This window comes from Culex quinquefasciatus, chromosome 1 (assembly GCF_015732765.1).
Source record: "Culex quinquefasciatus strain JHB chromosome 1, VPISU_Cqui_1.0_pri_paternal, whole genome shotgun sequence".
Lineage (NCBI taxonomy): Eukaryota > Metazoa > Arthropoda > Insecta > Diptera > Culicidae > Culex > Culex quinquefasciatus.
This window is the reverse complement of record NC_051861.1, coordinates 104,403,958-104,429,899: the sequence shown is the minus strand read 5'-3', so window position 1 is coordinate 104,429,899 and position 25,942 is coordinate 104,403,958. Positions and strand designations below refer to the sequence as shown.

The 25,942-nt window shown below is 38.4% G+C and overlaps 1 protein-coding gene across 2 annotated transcripts in view; it reads right to left on the bottom strand.

Annotated features, from left to right (window-relative positions):
- The window catches only part of LOC6054819 (rhophilin-2), a 140,064-nt gene that overhangs the window by 46,060 nt on the left and 68,062 nt on the right, over positions 1-25,942 (bottom strand). The window contains exons 1-2 of one of the 2 annotated variants that reach the window (XM_038259526.1): positions 19,104-19,343; positions 7,985-8,328 (exon numbers count right to left, since the gene is read on the bottom strand). The exons of the other annotated variant lie outside the window; for it this stretch is intronic. Of the exons in view, the coding sequence (XP_038115454.1) occupies positions 7,985-8,014 (30 nt within the window). The 5' untranslated portion in view covers positions 8,015-8,328; positions 19,104-19,343. Of the gene's footprint in view, positions 1-7,984; positions 8,329-19,103; positions 19,344-25,942 lie in introns of those variants that run through there. 2 annotated transcript variants of the gene reach the window in all.

Sequence of the window (25,942 nt, the reverse complement as noted above, 5' to 3'; positions counted from 1 at the left end):
CGGAGAGGGGCTCAGCTTTTCTGGAGCAGCTAACTGGTTTTTCCAGCGTCGTGGCGGTGGCGGTGGATGACTTTTTCTTTCCGCGGCCAACCTTTTGTTTTGACCACGGGGCTTGGGAAATGTGGGCCAAGCCGGGCTTGTTGACTTTTCTCGGGGGAGATGTGGCTTCCGACTTTGGGCCGATCGTGGAGAGGAAAGTACCTGTCGGTTTGAGGAGAGGTCGAGAAGTGTCTAATGATGGTTGGGAAATGGGTTACTTCTTGGAGGCATTACACACGGGGAGTTCCACTGCCGGTTTGGGTATTGAGAGCAGGGTGGAATACCTTGACCTTGATTTGAGATGTTCGTCGTTGAGGAGAACCGGACTTGTGGGTGAAATACGGCATAATCTTACCTGGAATTGAAAGAAAAAAGGAAAGTAATGCGTTAGAACAGTGAAATAAACTCTTCGCTGTAATGAAGAATCGTCTAGAAAAACAAAGACTTGGCGACTTCGATTAAGGACTAAGGTGACGTCTTCCATGTCATGTTTTTTACACGCAGATATTGAGACGCTAGTGGATGTCGAAACGGGTACCGGTTCTGTGAGCGGAGTGGTCAAAGTAAACAATTCTTTTCTACTCGTTACAAAACTGAAAATTTATATTTTCCAAATTGAGTACACTGATAGTTCACAATTTCACATTAACTGACATATTCGGTGTCTTTTCACATCTGACCTTTACAGCTGCGATCGTACTCCCGCTTGCCTAGATTGTTTTTGTTTCTGCTGACTGATTTCCAAGTGATAGCACGGGCACCTGTCAAAACAATAAAAAACAACACCCATAAAACGAGGGGCTTGCTTCGGCGCCGTACGAGGGACGCGCAGCGTCGTAACATTTGGGTTAAATCAAAACAATCGCATCAAAATACTCTCTTAGATTTCATTTAAGGGGTAAAAAACTAATACGCCTTTTAAATTGATTTCCACTTTTCTCTGCCGCATACACCTCATCCCTCTCTCAAACTCTCCGTGCACAATTTGCTTGATTTTCAATCATGGTAATTTCATCTCCACGCTCGGTTAGGCTCACTCTTGAAGAAAGCATCACGAAACAGAATCCGCGCAGCGCATAGAAACGTCAAATTTCCGCACCTAACCTTCAAAACTTGCGGTTCGCGGTTGATTTCTGCAACGCGCCGAAGTGCTGCGCTGGTAATTTTAAGTTAATTCTGCTCTCACCGTATATGGCAGCGCTCGGCCTGCCAAGATGAAACTATTGTTATTGTTACTGTTTGAGCGAGTTTGAATCGAGCGAAATGCAAAACCACGCGCGCGCGCGCGACTTTGACATTGAACAGTTGCGTGTTGACAGCTGCGCGGAGCGCGTGCGCGGTTTGACAGATGAACTCGTTGACGTTTCATGTGCGGGGTTGGCTTGGAAGAACCTTGCGCTGCGCGCGCCGGTAGCAAACAATTAGCTTAATTCGTGCGATGGGCCAATATATCGGCCATTGCTCTAAGTAGGCGCTGATGATTGCCTAATTTGGTCTAGCGGGCAGCAGTCGGATGACCAATTACCATAGAGAGGGTAGCCAAAGGTTGCGAGTGGCCTACTGCCGATGGTTCTGTGACCTTTTTGTTTTGCCCCGAGGAAAGGTTGTTGCCGTAATTTCTAATTCAGTTAATGTTCTCAGAATTGCTTGGCGTTATTTTCTCAAGTCATATCTCTTTATTTCTTTTTCAGATTCTTGTCTTGAAGTCCTTAAATCTTAGAAGTCTTCAAGACTTGGAAGTCGTCAAGTCTTGGAAGTCATCAAATCTTAAAGTCGTCAAGTCTTCGAAGTCGTCAAGTCTTGGAAGTCGTCAAGTCTTGGAAGTCGTCATTTCTTGGAAGTCGTCAAGTTTTGGAAGTCGTCAAGTCTTCGAAGTCGTCAAGTCTTCGAAGTCGTCAAGTCTTCGAAGTCGTCAAGTCTTCGAAGTCGTCAAGTCTTCGAAGTCGTCAAGTCTTCGAAGTCGTCAAGTCTTCGAAGTCGTCAAGTCTTCGAAGTCGTCAAGTCTTCGAAGTCGTCAAGTCTTCGAAGTCGTCAAGTCTTCGAAGTCGTCAAGTCTTAAAAGTCGTCAAGTCTTAACAGTCGTCAAGTCTTAAAAGTCGTCAAGTCTTAAAAGTCGTCAAGTCTTAAAAGTCGTCAAGTCTTAACAGTCGTCAAGTCTTAAAAGTCGTCAAGTCTTAAAAGTCGTCAAGTCTTAAATGTCGTCAAGTCTTAAAAGTCGTCTAGTCTTAGAAGTTGTCAAGTCTTAAAAGTCGTCAAGTCTTAAAATTCGTCAAGTTTTAAAAGTCGTCAAGTCTTAGAAGTCTTCAAGGCTTTATGTCTTTAAGTCTTCAAGTCTCCAAGTCTCCTAAAGTATGCAAGTCTTCAAGTCTCCAAGTTATGACGTTTGCCCTCAAATCAGCTACGTTTTGCTGACAATTCTATTGGCCACCATCCGTCACCCGTCGGTTCACCTCACGTACGGACGGAGATCGTCGCGCGCTTTTCCACGGTGAACTCATTTCCTAGATCGTACGGCAAACCGTGCGATGATACGAAACCATGCGGACGCTGCGGGTCCGCCGTCCAATAGGCGGAGAAATTATGTCGAACATGGTGAAAAATATGGGTGAATGTTTGAAAAAAAAAAAAGTCCAGAGTTGGGGGAGGAGGAGGAAAATAGAAAGGTGATTATGAGAAATTGAGTAGGCTGGGCGGGCGAAAAGTCGTGCATGCGTGTTTGGGGTGGGAAAGGGCCATCCAAGAAGGCGAGCCGCGGTATTTGGCCATTTGCTGGAAAGAGAACTGGGTCGATTGGATAACTGTGCGCAAGTGTAATTTGATGTAATCTGTTTTAATTTCTTGCTTGTGACTTCGAAAATCAAAGTTGTCAAAGTCTTAATCCATCTAAAAGTTTGGAGACTTTAAAAACTTGAAGTCTACAAAATCTTCATCGACCCTATCCCCAACGAAAACGCGTATCTCTTCTCGAGAAGATCTCACTCACCGGCGGCAGAAGCTAGTTCAGAACTCCACCCTCCAATGCAATAAATTGACCAACAAGGCGCTTACGCGGCTGCGCCGGTACGGCAAAGCAATTGTAATAAAATAATGAGCCATAATAATAGAGTAGGGTACCTCGTTCCAGCAGCTGCTGCAGCATCTCTCACCTAACCTCACACAGAGCGGTCGGTGGGTTGGGTTCTGTTTGGGTGGTACAGCGTTGGGTTTGGTTTAAACGTCAGATTCTTCGCCAAGATGTTAAATTTAAAGGTGGGCACAGTTTCAGAAAATTGAAAAGAAGGTCAGTTGTTGAGTTTTCCAACCTCACTCTCGAGGGTCTTGCCGTGATGGTCCAACTACTGCCCGTTGGCTACTCTTTTTTTCATCTGGGCAGTAAACTAATCACTGTAGACACCAAGAGGGGCGGCCATTACACGCTTGAATTGGCATGTTTAGATTGGTTAGCTCAGGGGAGGAACGCACCTCGTTTGGGTGTGTTTTCTTCCCCTCCCGTTGGGTTGTCTACCACGAGAGATTTTGCGGAATGTGCTTCAGCTGCAGCGCTGACGGCCAGACATAACCTCAAAAGCGATGGGTGAGATGCCATAAAAACAAGACTTCACAGCTGGAACAATACTTGTGTTGCTGCGGTCCCAACCGCAGCATTTCTATTACTCGCTCGATTGATCTTCCTCTCCTAAGGTGAAATTATGTTACATGAAATGGATATCGAGGGAAATTGAGCGAGAAAATTGCTTGGCCTCCTCTCCGCCGCGAGATTCGATCCCACAGATTTATGCCTAGCAATTAAACTAGTTCACATTCCCCCCGTCCCCAGAATCCGGAGCTATCAATTGATTTTTGATTGATTCATGCATTCTAGCTGTCGTAAATCATCCCGGCCCCGAAACAGGTCAACCCCGCTGGGAAAGCGGCCGCCGCACGGCAGGTCCAAGCACTCGAAAAGACCTGAGTCATCCGGCGACGAACCCCACAAAAGAAAAGAAAACGGGAGCAAGCGACGAACCCGCAGATCCAATCTGCTTCTAATCCAGCGGCGGCGGCGGCGCGGCCACACTACTTTCACGCCGTGTATTGTTGAATGAGTGATGGTTGGGCCCGGCCCGATCGAACCCTCTATTCTTCTGAAAGCGCGCAGGCCAAAACAAACAAACTCCGCGGGAGGACCCATCGCGAGATTCGTTGCGAACGGGCTTGGAACTAGGCTTGGAAGAACGATGAGAGATTGCGCGTATCTGATGAACCCTATTAATCCCGTCATTTTCATCATCTTCGTGGGTGGGAGGGGGAAGGTGGGACGATCGCTCTGGAAGGTGGGGAATTCGGTGCAATAGGGTGATTCAGTATTGGTGTTTGTGTTATTTTGAGTCTAGATACACGAAGAAAAAAGAGTTCCCAAAATCGTGAACAAGCGTTCATGAATTTGGGAACCACGAACAGTGTTCAAATGCCATGGTTCGTTTTTCAGTTTAGGGCCAAAATTGGAACGCCAAAATTGGAACGTATGCCCTACCATCGTTAGGGGCGGCATTGGGTCTGGGGGGTGAGATTGGGCCATACAAAAATGTCACCCCTGATGACGGTTTTACAATTTTATTTGATTTTTTGTTTGTAAATGCTATAAAGCTCACTTTTTTTATAAAAATGCATTATATCACGGTACAATCAAACCCCGATGATTTGATACCAATTTATGTCAACATGTGAAAGGCGCACACTCACTGTCTGACAGATTCTTACCAGATTTGGTTAAATGCACAACTTCGTTAAATTTAGTTTGATTTACCCAAAATAAGTACTAGGCCCAATATAGGACCACACACCCTATTAAAATTCAGCTTAAATTCGAAACAAATAGATTTTTTCAATCTTAAAGTTAGCAAATCATCGAATCAATCTTATTCTGCCATGGATTCAAATTTAGTAAAAAAACCTAATATCTAATAAGTCAACAAGCCTTTAAAAACTAAGTTCAATCTTTATATTGTTCTTTTTGCCTTCAACATTAAACATAATAATTTCAGAAAATTTAATGTTTCATGGTTGTAGTTATCTTCAACCATGATTTTAGGTATTTTTACTAAAATTGTTGTGTCAAAAATGCAAAATCAAAATCAAGCATTTTTTTGACGATGAATCCTTTACCCGAGCAGTGTGAAAAATTCCAAAAGTTTCAAAAATATTTGTTTAAAACTGAAATACCACAAAAAAGGTTTGGTATTGCAACTAATTTTAACAATTTTACAACCCAAGTAACATTTAAGGCTTTATCAAAGCTGTCACAACCGCTATAAAACCTATCAGCCAAAACCAACATTAAAACCCCTAAGTCGTAACAGCCTCCCAGAACCCTGATAAACCTCCCTTAAAACCCAAATGGACCTCCGCAGAAGGTTGTCACGGCCTATTAATAAAACCTACATAGAAGTTCAAGGCTTTACAACTGAGTCCTAACAACATCCTCACAGTCTTGATAAAACCTTTGTTAAAACCCTGTCAGGAGTTAAGGAAAAATGACATTTCATACGTCTTCAAACGTCTTATGTCAAATAGGTTTTATTTTGGCAAAAAATAAGTCTTTCTCTTGCCAAATGATAAAATGGAGAAGGTTTGCAAAAATGGCGACCCAAGTAACATTTTTTCCAGGAGTTCTACAAGAGCTCTTCAAGATAGCTACAGCATAGCAGTTTGGACCGTGGTAGGATAAAATTCTCTTCAAAACTTCTTCAGGAGTTTGGAAGAGTACTTGAAGAGAGTTTTATCCTACCGCGGTCCAAACTGCTATGCTGTAGCTATCTTGAAGAGCTCTTGTAGAACTCCTGGAAAAAAATGTTACTTGGAGATGATAAATAATAGGTATTGGAGGCAATCAAAATAATTTGAAAGCTTGTTTCTCGCAATTGGTGGCTAAAATTCAGCTGCGGTTGAAATTTTATTGATCAATGTAGGGGAGATAAAGCCAATCAAATCAACTCGCTTCATAAAAAAATCATTGTTTTTTAATCATAGTTTTTAAATGTTAAAAAATATTTTACTGCAATTCTTTGAAAAAAAGTTAAAATTATTTTTAAATATCTATCGCAATATTAATTATTTCAGAAATTTAGCATAAATGAGTGTTTTAGTCAAATGTGAATCATTGGTTGTGGTGCTTATTGGTTGTGGTGAATGCCCAAATATAACATTAAAGCAATCAAGATGCTACTATAAAACCTCAATAAGACTAGGTGGTGGCTAGTTGGTTTGAAAATGATTTTTGGGAAATTTTCTTAAAGGGTATAAACGAAACGAAACTATTGGCACTACGCCCCCCGGGGCATGGCCTTCCTCTAACGTGGGATTTCTGCTCCAGCGCCTCTGACGAGACAGGAGAAACCGGGACCGACGTTTTACTTCACCATCCGATAGAAGCTCAGTGGATAAGGCGGGAATCGAACCCGCGTCTCATAGCATCATCGGGATCGGCAGCCGAAGCCGCTACCCCTGCGCCACGAGACCTTAAAGGGTATATCAATTGTTAAAACATATTTTTTTTTATTTTCAGTAAAAGCATTCGTTTTGAAATGTGATTTTAATGCAAAATTAATGATTTTGTTAGATTTGGTCAATATTTTCCATATTTTTAGAGGAATTTGGTAATAAAGAGAAATACCACATAAACCCATAGTTTGGTATCCCAACCACGAAAAATTCCAACGATTGTACAAATTTCCTTAGGACGTATTTTCAATAATTAAACAATCAACCTAAAAATTTTACACTTGCAATGAAAGCATTCGTTTTAAATGTCATATCGATGCAAAATTAATAGCCATGCTAAAAATGCTGAACGTTTTTCTATAGTTTCTGATGAATTTTATGAAATACTGAAATACCTCAAAAATTCCAATTTGGTATCTCAATTTCGACATTTTCGGTTTTTAGCCCTGCTCGGATGATGAAATATTAAAAATTTTCTATTGAATTAAGAAATTTAGATAAAATTATAAAAAAGTGATATACAACCATAACATTCTCTACTTTTCACTTTTCGTCAACTTTTTTTTTCCTATTCTGGTGGTTTTGAAAGAAAATTCAAAGCCCTTCCCCAACTTGAAAATTTTGATTTCAATTTCGTAATTTGTTGTACACGATTGAGGTGACTTTAAAAAATAAACAATTTAAAAGCTGTTTACTTAAATCACATGCACCACCCTATTCTTCCCAAGACGCCTTTCTTCTAGTGTTTTTATTCTCTTTGATGTAGAGGGGCAGATCGCATACACACACAAACAATACCCATATCAATTTCTGTTCAATGATTAACGGTTTTCATTTCCTACCGCTACTCTCCTTCACCTGGAATTCCTCTTTTCTTCTGAGGAAAATTTTTTAGACCCCTGAAAAGTAGTGTTATGATTTTTTTTTGTTTTGTTTTTTAGGGGATTCTCCTGAGTCTCTGCAGTGGCTTTGCGGGAATGTTGAGTGAGCTTTAATTCATTGTTCTAGTTTTTGCTCTCATTCATGTCTTTCTTTCTTAGATCAGGTGAAATTTGAGCTGAACAAAATCTTTTTTGATCCGCTTCGGATTGTGAGCGGGATTCTCAATGGGTTGTTTTTGCTTCTACCGGAATCAGCTGTCAACGGTTTGCTTTGATTGATCAAGGGAGACAAAGATCTTGTGAAACGGTTTGATCATGGTTTTCAAGGTTTGCTGCGTTCAAAGTTGTTTTGAGATTGAAGAAAAGAATAGCCTGAAGAAAATATCACATCAAATAGACGAATTTCGGACGAATCAATAATATGACAATTGTTTTAAAAACAATCCCTCTACAATTTGACATTTGGAGTTCCATGTGCTCACCTAACAGATGGCGCCACTGACATTTGGGAGATTTCTAAACAAAGTTTCACGTTTTTCAACGTTCAACTAGTCCAAAACTGATCCCACAAACCCAATCCTTACCTTGAGCTGCAAATCCTGCAGGTAGCCCATGCTGAGAAAGTGCTCCACGATGCCGGTTTGCTGTACTTTTTCCACTCAGCTCAAAACAACAATCTCGAAAAAACCACTCCGACACGTTTCCCCCAAAATCAATCACATGGAACCACTAACACTGTTTCTCGTCGTCGTCGAACTTTTTTTTTCGTTCCCAAACCACTTTTCAAACTATTTTTATTTTCGTCTTCTTCCTCTCGAAACGATTTCCCTCCCGTTTTCTCTTCTTCTGCGTTGCGTCTCGTGTGAGAAAGAGAGAAAAGAGCGGCGCTGTCCCTCTCACTGGCTAGTAGTCGAGTAGTGCTGTGTAGCTAATTATAATGGATTAGATATTCATAAACACTCGTTTTTTTTTGCTGTTGATTTTTTTGCTTTAGAAATTAAACCGACAAAAACTGTAGCATTTGGCAGGCAGGTGTGAACGGAACAACACAAACTCTTTCACTTGGACGCTTCTGAGTGGCAAATCAGAAGGAGTTTGTATGCGTTAGTGAGGGGTAAACAAAAGTTTAGCAAAAAAAGTTAAGTATTGGCTTGTTAGTGTTTTTGTATCAATTTCTAGGAAAGCAGAAGTTGTTTTTGCGATTCAAGCTTGGTAATAAGATATTATCTAAGATAAGGAACAGGAACAAGAGTAAGGCGATTCATAATAGTGAATTTTATCGTTAACCTTTTTTTCTGTAATTAAAATTGCTGGCCAGAATTTGTCAAAATGTAAAAGGCCATGTATGGTAAATTTTCATGAATTAAATAACTAAAAATTTAAATAGAGCATTTTTAAGCTATCCAGATTTTTAAGCAAAGATGGCGTTCCGAATGGTGAACGCCCGAAATGTCAAAATCGCGCAGTGGTACCAACATTTGAAAAAAAAACCTTGGCTGTCTACCATGGCACACTTTTTTTGTAATGTTGGTGCCATTGCACGATTTTGACATTTCGGGCGTTCACCATTCGGAACGCCATCTTTGCTTAAAAATCTGGATAAAGCTATAGCCTTGGGACCATACATCAAAAATAGACAAATAAAAAAAATCGTAAATGTATAGATTAAAAAAAATACCGGCTGTAACATTGTATAAAGAATTTTGTGATACTTTTTGATTCAAAATATTAATAAATATTAAATAAAATAAAATATTTGATATTTTAATTTTTGTTTTTGTTTTCCAGCGACATAAAATTGAGACTTTTTTTAATTTTTATTAAAAGTAAAAACTCACAGGAAAGGAACAACCATTTAGTATTTTTTATATTATTTTGTTTTTGAAAATAAACAGTAATTCCATCTGTAATTTAAAGAAGAAGCAAATGTTTTAAATAAAAAAGATCTTTATTTTGAATCTTTTTGATATATTTCGTTCCACCAGTACATCAAGTTCAAGTGTTTTGCATTACATAATTTGCATTACGTTCACTCGGAGCAATTTATTTCAGAGCAAACAATTTCTTCCAAATAAACCTGCCCTCAGCTCTACTTGCTGCTGCTATGAATAAGCCTGTTATCGCAGTAGACATCGCGAACTTGAGAAATCATCATCTTCTTCACTGCAGCAAAACTCGGTTCCGCAATTACCCAAAGTCAAACAGACGAAAAAAATAAAAAAAACAAAGCTCATCTGATAGCTCCGCGTAGATTACTTCAACGGTCAAAAGCTCAAGTGGCATCTTTTTTTCGGGCTACCAACTCCAGCCCACGCCACTTCTTGAGTCGTACTACCGTTTACTCGACTTTGCCCAACTTTGAGCAGCTCACCTGAGTTGACTGTGGGAGAGAGAGAGAGGGGTTGAAAAAATCAGAGGCAGATAGTAGATCTCGGCAATTGTTGGCGTGGTGACTGGTCAAATATTTGCCCAATCGTAATCTTGAGTCACGCTTTTAACCCTTTCAAGCATGTAGGATTGAAAATCGCTGATATATATTGTCACCAGAACGAAAATTACAATTCTAGAAAAGAAGATTGCCAAACTAGATGACAGATAGTGCAACCTCCTAATATGTAGAATGCATTCGAATGGTTGCGTTCAAGGATGCCAGATCCACAGATTTGTTTGCGTTTGACACTTCTGTTGTAATTGAATTTCAGAGGTTGGTTTGAGCACACACTTAAACTTTTTTTAAATCTTTTTTAAGGGCATTAAAATAAATATTTTCAACTATTATCAAAATAAATTTGAAGACATTTGGTTGTATAATTGCCGAGATATAGATATTTGAAGTTAGCAGTTTCAAAAAACGGGTGCCACGATATCTCAACAATGCTTTGACCAAATCGGCTCAAAATTTTGGTCAAGCCTCGTTAAACCGGTCCTGTGTGCATGATGAAGCCCGATTTTCAAAAAAATATTTGAAAAAAAGATAAAAATAATTCTGTGTTTTTCATATAAAAAATCGTCAGTTTTTGATTTTTGTATTTTTTAAAAATGCAAAATTTCAAAATCAGGCTTTGTCATGCACACGAAATATGTTTGCAAATCTTCACCTCAAATTTCAGCCAGTTTGGTCCATCCCATCTCGAGATATCATGGCACCCGTAAATCAACTCGGCGTTTAGAGAAAAACGCTCACAAAGTTTGACAGTTCGCTTTGCGCATGGCAAAATTTTGAGCGTAAATCATCTCTTACTCAGTTTAATCATGGAATATCTTCATGAAACTTCCAGGAGTGATTGAAAATCATATTTTAAGTGGATTGAATAAATTTTCTGAAACATGAAATTTTGTGATTTTCTACATGTATGTTACCCCTTAAGAGAAAAAAGTACCAATCAGAGAGTACCGTCCCGATTCTCGACCAAGTTCTGTTTCTTTGATCACTAATACATTCAAAACGGGTTAAATCTGTGCAGACCTAAGCGGTGTTGCAAAATTGTCAGACCAGTTGACCCATTTTGATAATTAAATTTTCAAAATCATTTTTTTAATATTTAAAGCAGACACTGCTGGTAACACTGCTCGACTAGTGAACTTGTTGTGATTGAACCCTCCAGATAATTCAGCAAAAATTAACCCGAAAACCACCAATAAATCGCCAGAGACATCGCTGTACCCGTTAATCACGCCTCGCTGTACGTATTGATGCTGAAAATCAGTGATAGTGCATGCAGTAAACCGAGTTAAGAGCGTTGGAAATTTCGAACTAATCTCAGTACACTGCACCACCATAACAAAACCGGGCCGCCCACCCGTCGAAAAGTGTGACATCCGCTTCTGTCAAACCACTTCATTGCATTATTGGTCGTCATACTGTTGATTTAGTTGCCGAATTCCACTCTTACTCGCAATTGTTGGCCTCGCCACCCAACAAGATCTGCTGCAATCAGCATAAATGCTGCTGTAATGCCACCACCGAGTCTCTGAACCAGCACACAAATTATAAGCACTGCCAAACAAAATCGCCAATTGTACATGTAACATCTGATGAGTCCAGAATAAAGATCATCGTTCTGCTGGTTGTTTTCATTCGTGCCGAAAGCCCGCCCCACACGTCGCATCCACCGTCTCGCCATCGTCTTCAAAACCTGGACGCCAAATACTTCGCCGTTTGTTTACTTCTTCGCTGCTGTCTACTACAAGAGATTCTACTCGAACGGAATAGGCGTATCAGTGTGGTAAGTTGTGCTGCAATAGTATTGGTACTTGCACTGCACACTGCCACACCACCCTGCACAAAATTTCAAACAACAGCGCCATCTGTTAGCGAGCACTGCCAACATGAGTTTAAATTTGGCAGAGTTGCCAGAACTCATTGCATCTATGAGGAAGGATTCATCAAACTGCCTGAAGGATGTTGTAGCGAGCCAACAATTTCTTTCGAACAAATTTGAAGAAATAGTGGGTCATATGAAGCTGCTACAAAACCAAATTCAGCTATTGCGGTCGGAAAATCACTGTTTGAAGCAGTCAATCAAAAATCTCTCGGAAAATGCCAAATCGATCACGCAAGTCGTCCATCAAGCGGAATTAGACATCGATTGCCAACAAAGGTCTGAACTGTCTACCAACGCGATTATTCTGGGCATACCCAGAACTGCCCAGGAAAACACAGACGACATTGTGCTGAAGACCTGCGAAGCTCTTGGATACTCTACGGCAAAGCACGACATGGTTTCCTGCTGCAGAATACCCTGTGCGAAATCAGAAAATTCACCGATTCGCATCACATTCAAAAGCGCGCACTGCAAGGAAAAATTGATGGAGCACAAAAAACAATACGGTACCATGGATATCAGTGCAATTCAAAATCAAAAGCTGCCAATGGGGACGCAAGGTAGAGTAGTCATCCGAGATGAGCTGACACCACTATCCCGGAGACTTTTGCAAGAGTTGAAAGGATTACAAGCCGCCCTGGATCTTCGTTACGTATGGCCTGGACACAGCTATGTCCTTACAGTGCTTAAACTCAAGATGGAGCAGGAACGGCGCACACTAACTAAGACTTGGACTAACTATACAGCTGTGAATGATGAATACCGATCATTTCTGCAAGAGTACCAACTAGACTTACTGGTACCAAACGAACGTCTGCAAGCCATAACAGAACGCTATGCTCTTCTAACAAAGAAACACACGCGAACGACGACGGTGGAGGTCAAGGTGAAGCATAACTGTTGTCCCTGGTTCAACTACGACATTTGGAAGCTGAGCAACATAAAGGACAAAGTGTTGCAGAAATGGAAGGCCAATCGACTGGATGAGGTTCAAACCGAACTCTTGGCTCGTGCAAATCTAAAGCTGAATGAAGCAAAGCGTAAAGCAAAGGCGAACTACCACTCGAGGCTGTTCTGTACAAGCAACCCAAAGCTACTCTGGAGTCGAATCAACGAGGTTCTAGGAGGTAAGTCGAAGGCAAACTCCAAAGTGCAGTTAGAAGTAAACCATGAAATCGTGGAAGACCCAAGCAGTGTCTCTAACATCTTCAACGACTACTTTGCCTCAGTGGGTGTTAATCTCGGCAGCCAGCTGACTTCTGACGGCAACATACACAAGTTTGGCACAATGAAGTATGCTACGCGATCCCTGTTTCTTCGACCAGTTACATCACTTGAGGTCCAGAACATAATTTTCGCACTAGACCCCAAAAAGGCGCAGGGTTATGATGGTTTCCCGGTTGCTGCCCTAAAAAGACATAGTACTCTTCTAGCAAGTGTCATCAAGGACTGCTTCAACGAGTGTGTCAGTCAGGGGGAGTTTCCGGCGTGCTTAAAGAGAGCTTTGGTCCACCCCGTCTTCAAAGGAGGCGACCCGACTAACCCGTCAAACTACAGGCCTATCTCAGTGCTTCCTGTCTTGAACAAGGTCTTCGAGAAGCTGCTTTTTGCCAGAATCTACAACTTCCTAATCGCCACTGAACAGCTATATTGCCATCAATTTGGCTTCCGTAAGGGTTCATCGACGGAAGTAGCCATACTTGAGCTTGTTGACGAAGTTTCCAAAACACTCGATGATAAACTGTCTGCTGGCTCGATCTTCTTGGACCTCTCCAAAGCATTCGACACGATAAACCACCAAATGTTGCTGAAAAGTTAGAGTCGTGTGGATTACGCGGATTACCGAACGCCCTTCTACAAAGCTACCTATCCGACCGCATACAGCAAGTCGTCGTGTCTGGAATCCGCAGTGAGATCCAGTTTGTTCGTTGTGGAGTTCCCAAGGAAGCGTTCTCGGACCGCTACTGTTTCTGATCTACGTCAACGATATGTCTAAACTGCAGCTCCACGGTAAGACCCGACTCTTTGCCGACGACACCGCCATTTCGTACGCATGCCCATCACCGGTTGTAGTAGTACAACAAATGAAGGAAGACATGGAGTTAGTGTTCAACTACCTGGAAAACAATCTTCTGGCTTTGAACCTCAGCAAAACTAAAATGATGATTTTTAGATTTCTGCATTCACAATTGCCAGAATATCCCTCACTTAGTGTACGCAACACAGTCATCGAAGAAGTAGCATGTTTTAAGTACTTGGGCGTCTACCTCGACAACCGATTCAACTGGGACAATCATGTGCGGCAAGTTATTGCAAAGTGCTCATCACTGTGCGGAATCCTCAGGAGACTGTCTAGAAGCGTCCCACACCATGTGCTCCTGAAAATCTACTTAGCATACATTCACAGCCGTTACCGATACGCCATTGCAGTTTGGGGCTCGTGTCCCAAAGTCTACTTAAAAGAACTTCAAGTGCAACAAAACCGCTGTATTAAGGCTGTCTACAAGCTACCCTTTCTACATCCAACACGTGAACTCTATTCAATGCCACAGCACAAAATCCTGCCAATGTATGGCCTCTACACACAGTCAGTCGCAGTAATTATGTACCGGATCTTAAACAACGTCAACATTCATCACAATTGGGAGTTTGAAGCTGCTATCCACGACCACTACACCCGAGGATCAACTGATTTAAGGAGGACAGGATTTCGTACTGAACTAGGAAGAAGAAGATTCAAAATCCGAGGACCAACCCTATACAACGAACTCCCGGAAGACATGAAAGAAGCACTCACAGTCAATGAATTCAAAAGAAAATTAACAATTTATACACGTGAAAATTTAAACAACTTTATTGTACGTTAGATCTAAGCGATGAATTGAATTAAAATAATAAAGTGTTACCAGCTACACACCACAACACACAACACAACACGACACAAGAAAACACAACACCCATAACATAACATAAAAACCCTTTAAAAGAACTAATGTTCACTAGGGGAATTATGGAATGCATTATGAATTGAAATGAAATAAAGATTATTATTATTATTATTATTATTATTAAAGCAAGTTAGAATTTTTTAAGATGAAAAAAACTCCATAATTATTAAATGCAACAGTCCTCCACGGTTCGCCGATTGTCTAGCTTCCCCCAAACTAAAATAAAACTGCAACAACAATAAACACGCACACACCAACAAAAAAAACCGCTCTCTTTTGTTCAAGCGTGCTCTGACAGAGAGGGGGCGGAGGTGTTTGCGAGACTTAAAAAGGCGCGAGAGGAATGGGGAAAGAAGTGAATTTTATACACTTTTGGGAGCGTTCTTTTATTACGTAACGCAGTAGGGGGGGAGGGGGGGTCGGAGGCCGTGTTACGCTCCATACAATTTTTTTAAAATTTGTATGGAAATTTTGTTACGAGGGGGGGGGGAGGGGGTCTAAAAGTCCGATTTTTCGCGTTACGTAATAAAAGAACGCTCCCTTTAATTTATCAGCCACACACACTCACACCAAAAAAAAAAAACGGACCCCAAAGTGCGTTGAACGACGATTCGCTCGAGGGGACAGCAGAAATGTTTGCTTTGGAAAAACAAAATTGAATTTGCTGCTGCTGCTGCTGCTGCTGCTAGGAGGCCACTTGTGGCTTGTCTCTGTGACGGTTGGGTGAAGGAATGTTACACCGCAGCACAGGAATCGGTGATATGATTATGAGTGTTTTTTTTTTGTAAGAGAAGGGGGGAGGGGATATGTATTGTTTTTGCTTCGTAAAGTTAAGCAGAAAGCATTATCAAACAGCGAACGTTACATTAACACTTAAACGCTGGCCTTTTTTTCTGTCTTCTTACACTAAAATAAATTTTGATAATACTGATATTAGAAACGACGCATGACATAACCTCACATTTTAGAAAAGGATTCCAGATTTACCGGATGTGGCCAAATTGGCCGAAACCATACAAAACAGGTTTGAAATAGAGAGACTATATGGAGATGCGAACTGTTACTTTCTGGGTTCCAATCGATCTGTCAAAACAGGGTTCCAATCGAGCGGCAAGCTCTTGCTGGACTCATTCTGAAATAACTCAAAAATATTGTTTATCAAAAACAAGTTTTTAGCATCACACATTATGTGAAAAAGATTTTAATAGTTATGGTTATAATTAACAAAATATTTACAAAATGTATAATGTTTAAAATGTCAATTTACGATCTAAAATATTTAAAACAGATCCCAACCTTAAACTTGCATGGTCTTGTCGATCAAATAAAAAGAGTCAAAATAACGATTCGTGCGGTTTAGTGTTATTTTTGCAGTTATTTATTGAAAAATTAACTATTTTAAAAAAATTGTGAATTCCAAAACGTTAAAGTTTGTCTTCGAAATGTTTACACCCAAAATTATAATTTCTGTCGGTCTAACTAAGATATGTTTTTTAAAAGTAGTTTTTTTAAAAGTCTGTTTTTAAAATAAGACAATTCGTTGCTCAGTTATAATCTTGCTAAAAATTGAAATAGAGAAAAAAGTGGTTCTAAGGGTTTTCTAATGAACCAGACCAGAATTAAAAACTGCCTAGAAATTCTGTTTAAAATAAATCAACATAATTTATTTACCACAAACCATGTTTCAATACCGTGAATCATTAAAAATCTGTGTTGTTGTATTCGATCAAATAAAATAAAAATCAGGATAAAATTATTGATAACCCAAGAATTTTTCAATTCAATTTGATTTTATTTGTGAATAATCAAGTTACAATGAGTTCATTCAGGTACATACCAGAGTTTTGGTGTTCCTATCAGCTGTGTTTTACATCGTAATTCAATCGAAAAATTATTACTTATAACTATGGAATAGACAAGCGTAAGAAAAAGTTTTCAAAAAACTTACAGAAATGATAACCCAAGAACTTTTATATAAAATTGTTGATTCTTTAAAAATTAGAATGAGATTTGGACTAAAATTGTGAAATGTAAACAAAATTGTACATTGCGAAATGTAACAAAAATACAAACTATTTGAAGTTTTATCTTCAGAAAAAGCTTCATAACCGGGGTGACATCGATAGGATTTTATTTTATTATTGGAACATTTTCCAACTGGTACAGTTTGAATCAAGATTATTATTTTTAATACATGTACTGTGGTTGGCCACACAAGGTCCATACACTGTTCTGCAAAAATGTTTTTTCAAAAGTGTTTAAAAAAAAAGTTGCGTTGAAAATTCTTATTTAGAATTCCGGGTTGACTACTGAATATCAACATTGAATTTTTTTCTTTAAAACTCTATCATCAACCTTAGTTATGGTACATTTGAATTAAAAATAAAATTTGAACACCTTTAACTTGATTTCAACAAGAAAAATTATGCCTTTCAAAGGCATAATTTTTCTTATTGAAATCAAATTTAAGGTGTTACATTTTTATTTTTAATTCAAATGTACCATAACTAAGGTTGATGATAGAGTTTTAATGAAAAAAAATCAATTTTTATATTTAGTTAACTTAGTTCATAAGCTTTTTAACAAAATACATATAAATTTCAAGAAAAAATAGCTAAAAAGTCAGAATTTTGTCTAAAATTCGTTAAATATGTTTTCGTCATAAAATTATCAATTCAATTGAACATTTGAACACTTCTCTAACACGGTCAATATGATACCATACACCCAGAACTGGGCATCGGCATACGAGAGGATAAAGAGCACGATTCGGTAGTAAAATGGTACTGTGTGCGGACTGAGAGGATAAATCCCGAAATTACCGAGAGTACTTTACTCATGGTTCATTTTCCAAAAAAGTTCATCTATCAAAAAAAAAAGTACCGGTACCGAGACTCGAACCCAAGACCTTCGGCATATTGAACCGTGCCTTTGCCGTATGGGCCACCATGGTTCGGTGACTAAGTGGCGGTCGTTTGTCCATATAAGCCACTCATAGGATGAACTGTTCCAATGAACGAATGAACACGCGAGAGGACTATTCTCTCGCAATATAGCACTTTCCTCACGTTTCTTTTCGTGAGGACTATCCCCTCGTTCTTTAACTTTGGGTGTACCATTCCGTACGTTTTTAATTGGCACTTTTCATTTTGCGGGAAAATCTCATTTGATAGGCATCACCCCGGTTTACGTTTTTTTTGATAAGGTAATAATATGGAATTCGAAAATGAGTATGGTGAAAATAGATTGGTTTTCTTTTTTAAGTTATCATTTTAGTAAGTACGTAACGTATTTTTTTTCTTACCTCTATAAAAATAATAGGTTGAATTTTCATTAGGATAGGGGGGAATAGAATTGTTCTGTAATATATTAAAAACACGCAAAATAATTTCATCTTTTATAAGATGATTTTTTTGATACGAGAAAAAATAATTTAATTTTCTTTTTTGGTTTATTTTATAACTTGTATCAAATTGTGCAACCTATCTTTTGATCTAAATACGAACATTATAATTTGAGAAATATGTATGGAATCGACGTAACACCTTATTATGTGGCCTTCTTAAACCGCGGGATCCACACAGGCAGACGAAATATGTATAACATCTAAAAATTAGTTGAATTTTCAATAACTATGTTGACATAAATGGGGTCATGAATATTGTCTTTTCAAAATGTAAAATTATTAGAGAAAATCTTCTTTTTTGAAGTTTTAATTTGGTTGAAAATGGGGTTTTGCTTCAATGAAAAATTATTAATAAAAATAATTATAAATATTGATAAACAATTAAAAAGAATGCCCTCAACATTAACAAAAAACCAGAGAGGAAAATATACATCCAATTATCCAGAACCATCAGAACAAGAAGGTGTTACCCAATAGCCACTTCATTCAAGTTCTCACTATTTGCAGCTAATAAACGCTAAGAAACAGTAAAGATGTTTCGCTAATCCGCAGCCCCACATTTGCATACCCACAATGGAAGGGGGAGGGAGGAAAAGTGGATGAGATCCAGGTGAGATAAAATTGTGCGCAATCAAGTTGTAACCAATTTTACGATCTCGCCAAACGCGTCCAATACGAGGGGTGGTGCCCATTAAACACCTTGCCTTGTCTAGTTGTTTCATTAAAGTGCTGCTCCAGAACTGTATTCTCAGCTGGTTTCGGTTTTTTAGACCACCAACTTTTTCATCTTCTTGCACGAAACATCACTAATTCACACTTCCATGATGCAATTTTCATTTACGCTCGATTATCTCTCTTTCTCACAGACGCACACTGACTTCACCTTAAGTTTGATCTTCTTGAGGTTTGTTCCAAAAACAATTCATGGGCCACTTAACATAGGGACGTAAACCTCATTTTTGAGGCGCCCATTAAATGCCAAAACCTTTGAAACTGCTAACCCTCGCGTTTAACCTTCACTTACTCACACTGTAACCTTTGCCCGAGCTCAACTCAAAACTTTACGTACATGTGACGTAATTTTTTCTCTCTCTCGATTACACACTCACACCCCCCATTCGATAACAAACTGACCTCGTCGCACCGACGACGACTGACCGATCGCCCTTTCCTGTGTGTGACACCAACGGACGAGTAGGCGACGAATCGAAAAACGCACGCGCGCGCACGACGAAGAAAGTGTGCAAAGGACTTGGTCCGAAACGGATCGCAGCAAGCGACGAACTGTGGACCGAAGTTGGCTTTGAGAAGCGCGCGCGGAAAAACCGACTTTTGACGGTGGCGAAGAGTTGGGAGAGAAACGGACAGAGAGAAAGAGAGCGGGCGCTGGAAGTGTCCGGTGCGATCGGACTCGGCACGAGGTGGTGTCGGAGAAAATTACACTGATAATTTGGTAATTTGGTCAATTAATCTTGACCTTTTACATATAATTAGGCTTTTTTTGAACATAACCTAAAAAATTATTTAAATTTATATCGATTCAAAAATGAAGCTACAAAATTGCTATATAAAACAAAATCAAACTCAAACTCAAAAACTGTCCAACATCCCTTTAGCGTGCACCCTCTCATCATAGTAAAAAAGTAGGCTATGGGCGCACGAAGAAAGGCCTCCTCTCTTTTTCCACGGCAGAAGAGGGTTCCCCCCCTTTGGAGGAGAAGTGAGAGAAAGATGGACGCGATCCCCTATGAAAGAGTTAAAATCCACTGCACACACATAGAAATTGTGAAAGAGAAAGAGAAATGCGAATAGGAAATGCACATAAGTCAACAACTAAATCATGCTTTGTGGTAGACAAATAAAAAGAGAGTGGAAAAGAAGGAGAGGAGAGTGAAGAAGAGCTAACTTGGGAATTTGTTGTGAATGGACGTCGAAAGGGGAGACTCTTTTGTGGTGGTTACAATAGGAGAGTTTGAAGGTGATTTTCACACCTCTGATGGGTGACAATGAGGTGATATTTACATTGCTAAGACTTCTCCTAAGTGTATTTTAACTGCTAAAGTTTACAAAACAATGGAGTATATTTTTATGTAGATTCCATCAAAAATCAAAACGGAAGAAAATTTATCGAATATTGACAAAAAAAGAAACATACTTTACTGCTCATTTTAACGATAAGGTCATTTTGTAGGTCCAAATATCACCAAAAGATTTATTTTTATGGGAATGTTAATGCTGAATAGATGCAAGAGCAAATTTCACCAAGAGATTCTTAATAAAAACATGTTCAACAAGCTTGAGAACTAAAAAAATGTCCAGACTCGATTTGCAGAAGTTTCGGTTCAAACGACCTTGACCAGAACCGCCGAAATTTTAGTATTCATCAGAGCAATTCACCGGAACTTCTACAAATCTACTAACAAATTTGACAATCGCCTATACAAAAATGGTATGTAAATATTTCAAAATCTGACCAGAAAAAATTAGGAAAAAATATTAAATGTAAAAAGCAAAGTAATTTTCTAAACTGAGTTTCCGAAATTAATAACACTGACCAACAAAAATTGACAAAAATGACTGCGCAGGCACAACGCGAGGGGAAGCTTGAAGTTTGGAGTCCCCAAAAACACGTGCATTTTGAATTTTTCAAAAATATTTAGTCAGGGCCGAATGGTTTTTCTCCAAAGTTTGTAGAATGAATTAGGGCGGTTCGTCGCTGTTGCATACAACTTAAAAATTGCATGCAATATGTAGGAGAACCGAACAGCACTAATTCTCCATACAAACTTTGGAGAAAAACCATTCGGCCCGGTTTAATCGATTTACGCAAAAACACTATTTTTGGAAATGTTTTTATAATTTCATATCTGGAGTTTTTTTCAAATGTCCAAGAAATTAAATTTCCAGTTTTGTCTTTTGGGTGTTTTTGAAACCGCCTTGAGTCAGAGGTATTAGATTAGAGTCAGAGGGGGTTAGATGGCAACATGGAAACAATTTAAAATCAAAATAATTCGTTATTTTCAAATCTAACCTAGTACATATCCTTGTAGGACTTCATTTTTATAAAACAATTGGTATCTTTAACATGAACTTTTCTTTACTTTTTATTGATTTCAAAATGATACATTTCACGCAACACTGCACAGTAGTTAAGATTGCAAAATTAGGTGGAAAATATTCCAATTTTCCATAAGTTTGTCTTTGACAGCATTTCAATTTGATGTAAGGGCTTACAGATATAAGCTTAATTACATTGCTAATAACTGAAAATAGAATATTTTTTTCAGTGTGGTAGATACCTGGATAGTAAATTAGCTTATATCTGTAAGCTCTTACACCCAATTGAATTGCTGTCAAAGACAAACTTATGGGAAATTGGACGAGCTTTCCGGTAAAAATATTTACCAGACTGAAAAACCAAGTCTGTCATATAGAAATTGTCAAAAACCACCAAAAAACCCATTTTTTCAACATTTTTATTTTTAAAACCGCTGTATCTTCCCAAGAATTGGACATAGGACAATGGTCAATATGGAGACTTTTATGTAAAATTGTTTGGGGAATCGATTCACACTACCGGTTTTTGAAAATTTTGACGTTTAGACCACTTTTCAAAAAACAGTTTTAGTCAATGATTTTTGTATTTTTTTTAGGAGAGACATACCATCCTGCATTTTCGTCAGTCTGTTGGTAACATCTTAGGCTATTTCCTCAAAAATTTTGAACGAAAAAAAATCGTAACATCACCTTTAAATTTAAGTTTCAGACTTAAAAATCAAAAAATCTCATATAAGTGGCCTGTATTTTTGTTTCAGTGTATTTTTTTCAGAAAGCTCGTCCAATTTCCTACAAGTTTATCTTTGACCACCTTTTGATACGACGCAACGGCTTCGCGATACAGTTATTTTTAAATTGCACAATACAAAAATATTTAAATACCTCACACCCTTCTCAAATGTTGTTTTGGTGTACTATTGGCTCCATGTACACAAAAATGGCTTATATAGGTCTAGGATAACATGTCTACAAAGTTTGATTGAAATCGGAGAGGGTCGGGTACAAAAGTACCAGAAACATTCCTGATTTGAGCTGGAATTGCTCGGTGTCTTTATAAGAGTAGTTGCCAAGAGAAAGGGGCAAATGGTTTGTTTGAAATAAGGGTGGTTCACGATTTGGGTGGTATTGAAAACCTAACATTTCAAGATTATTTTCAGAGTTTTTTTTGTCTTCTGGAAAGTTGTTCAATCCAAGCATTTTTGTCGAAGACACCAACAAATTTGACATTATCAAATGAAAATATCTAGAGTTTAAAGAACACCTAGTCCTTAAATTTGGCCTGCGAGATAAATTTTTGGTGTCTTCGACAAAGTTGCTTGGGCAAGTCCAAAAACTTTCTAGAAAACAAAAGAAAATCTCAAAAATATTCCTGAAAAGTTAGATTCAAAAAATCCCCCAAAGCGTGAACCACCCTAATTTTAAACCAAATCAAAAGAATTGGTTTTGCAAAAAGTTACTCAAAGTAACTAATTTTGCATAAGGTACAACAACATAAGGTATTTGCGTAACTTATATCAAGTTTGCTTTAGTTTGATAATTTCTGTTCAAAAAGAGGAATATTTAGATTAAATTTTTGTATGATCAGTTGTCATTTTTATATAAGATTTGTATGGACGAACCAATGACGCAAATTGTTTTTTTTTGTAATTGGAAAACCAGTTAAAGCCAATTACAAAAAACAAAAACAAATGTTATAGATAAATCTTATCCTAGGAAACTGCTTACAGAGCTATTTATTGCACGGCGTGTTTTCTAGAACAAACTTTTCAGGAAAATATAGTCATCACTACTTATAGGAAATTTTTTCAGCTTTCCAATGCTTTTAATAGCGAAATGATTCATCGAGAAATCTTTTTTTTTGTTTTTTGTTCTAAATTCATTCATTATTTATTCATTATTTAAACTTTTAAATAACATTCCTGGAAACTTGTCAAATTATGTGTTTTATATGACATTTACTCATCAAAATGTGCAAAATAAGACAAGAAACAACTTTGTAGATGGTTGCAATTCGCTAAACATTTTGAAAATAGTTTTTGAATATGTGGGATTTATTCACAAATGAAAATCATAAAACCGTAATAAAATATGTTTCTAACATGAGTTAAAAGATACATAATTGTTGTGTACAAGTATCTCGTGTCTGCTTTGATTTAGCTGATACAAACGATTATTAAGGTTATTTTTGGATTTTTTTTGAATAAATATGATATTTCTTTAATCAAATTTGAACCCGGAACATGGATACAAAACATGATTTAAAATCGAAAATGTACTTCAAATTTCTGTTGCTTCAAAAGTCATATTTTCATAAGTATAAAATAAAGAAAAAAATATAAAATGATTTTCTGTTGAAAATGTATTGAAAAACTCGGTTAAACTAAATTTTAAAAATGTTTAGCGTTTGCAACCTTCTAGAATGCTGTTTCTTGTCTTATTTTGCACAATTTGATGGGTAAATGTCACATAAAACACATCATTTGACAGGTTTCTTAAACTGTTACTAAAAAGTTTCAAAAACAAAAAAAAAGATATTTCGCTTTAAGAAGCATTGGAAAGCTGAGAAAATTTCCTTTAAGACACTGGCTAAACCTGCTGCCTGGTAATTTATCACTTTCCAAATTCAAACAATTTTTTACTGTGTCGTGAAACAGATTTGATGAAAATATAATACAAATAATATTAATGTTGGAACTAATGGTAAGTCTGAGAAAACGCCTCCATAAAAAAATTCGCAATAAAATTTGTACTCAAGTTGGCAATCCAAAACTGCTCTTAAAGTTAACCTATAAAACGATTTTTGGTTATCTTAAGGGAGCGACTTCGTCGTGTATTATTTGCTTTTTCAACAATCAACTCACCTTAACCATGAGAAGGAATTTCAGTGGTCTGCTCTTGTTTGGTTTAGGAGCCTTTCATTTTTTTTTTGTTCAAATCTTCTCTCCGCTCAGAGTGATCCATTTTCACCCAACCTTGAACAAAAGGGCTTATCTCGTCGAAATGGGCACAGACTTTGAATAGTTTTGTGTGTGTGCGTGTTTTTTTTCCTTTTCAATTTTGCAGCAAATGCCAAACCGGGCCCCACTTCCTTAACAATGGTCGATTATTGATTTTACGATCGCCCAGTGACCTTCACCCTGGGAAGGCAACGCAGTAGAAAGTGTTGGTGAAATTTAGTTATCTTCAGCCGCGCGCTACTGCAACGGGAATCGATCCCGCGTCCTCTGACTTGCAGCAGTTTTTTTTTCTAATTTTCACAGCTCACGGTAAAAAGAATGCTGTGAAAATTGCAACATAATTAGGAATTGTTTATTTACAAATAAAATTACAAATTTATTTGAATTTGAAATAAGAAATTTGTGAAAAAAAATCATTTAGCTTTTTTTTGCTGTGCACGTGGCGGAAAGTGGAAACCTGGAAAATTACCACGTGCGTGGCACAAATTGACCATCAGTGCCCAATTAATCATGTTCTACCGGCCACGTTCGGCGGAAGGGTTCGTGCCGGGAGGAATCCAACGGTTCTTGGTGTCTAGCATCAGAGTGGTGTAGAATCTGAGTTGGGGAAAGAACTTTGCACGACTGGCAGAGAAGATCGTGCCCGAGATTACAGAGTTTTTTCAAGAGGAAGTGGGAGGGCAAAATTGATTCAGATGAGATTTAAATCAGCCGATATCGAGCTGGTATCCCTTGAAGGGAAATGTTATTAAACTTTGCGTAGTATTCTCATCACATGAAAAATAGTTTTTTCAGCAGATAAATATAAAAATATTCTTAAAATACATTATATATAATAAATAATTATGGTAAAGATAATCAAGGGAAAGTCACCCCACACCTCTGCTTGGTTTACGAGTTAAAAAGTATTCTGTTTTGATCTTGCGCCAGCCACCAGTCGATTGAGAATGAATCGGCTAAAATTAAAGGGGAGCTTGCGGTGGTTTCTGATGTATGATGTTTGGAAGGCTGAAGCTGGCTGCTGGAATTAGCCTGGAACGTACGAATGCCGGTGCTGAAACAACGGTGGAGCTGTTTAATTGATTTTGCTCTGCGAGGTAGCACGAGGCCTTGCGCCTTCAGATTGAAATTAGCCTTTCCAACGGAGATTTGTGTGAGCGTAAAACTGTTGTTTTCCAGATCTCGTTAGGAGCCGCGAGTTTGGGTTAGGTGGAGCTTCCTGACTGTGTTTTATTGACCTCCGTAAGAAGTCTTAGACCAGTCCAATTGCAACTTAGTTCAGTGATCTATCGATCCGTTAAACTAACCTCACAATTATATCTCTGGTCTAATTTTAATCCATCACTTTTCTACGTCTTCTGCAAAATCTAGCCAGCAATCAAACAATCAAGCTCACAATCTGAGAATCTCCAGGGGGACCCCGCTAACAATACTGAATCTGAACTCCACGGCGGGGTCAACGACTATAGTTGACTGCGGGTAGCGCCTTATAATTATCTCTCCAAATCCCCCGCACACCCCCAAAAAGAACGACGATGATGACGATCTCGAGCCCAGGTTGTCCGTCATCCGACCGGAGCAAGCGCCACCGGCAGAATCCGTTACCATCGGTACCGTTGTGCATCATTGTCACATGTGAAATACCAAAACTTTTGGATGTTAGAAATCTTAAATTTGATATACAGAATATATGAAATCTTAAGTTGATAATTATTGATTATAATCAAAGCATGCTTCTTGAAGGGACTGAAAAATTTATTGACAATAGGAGCAATATTGATATCTAGAAGATCGACAACCAGAGAGTCGACTGTAAATGCAAGTTATCAAACAGGTTTATTGACTTTTC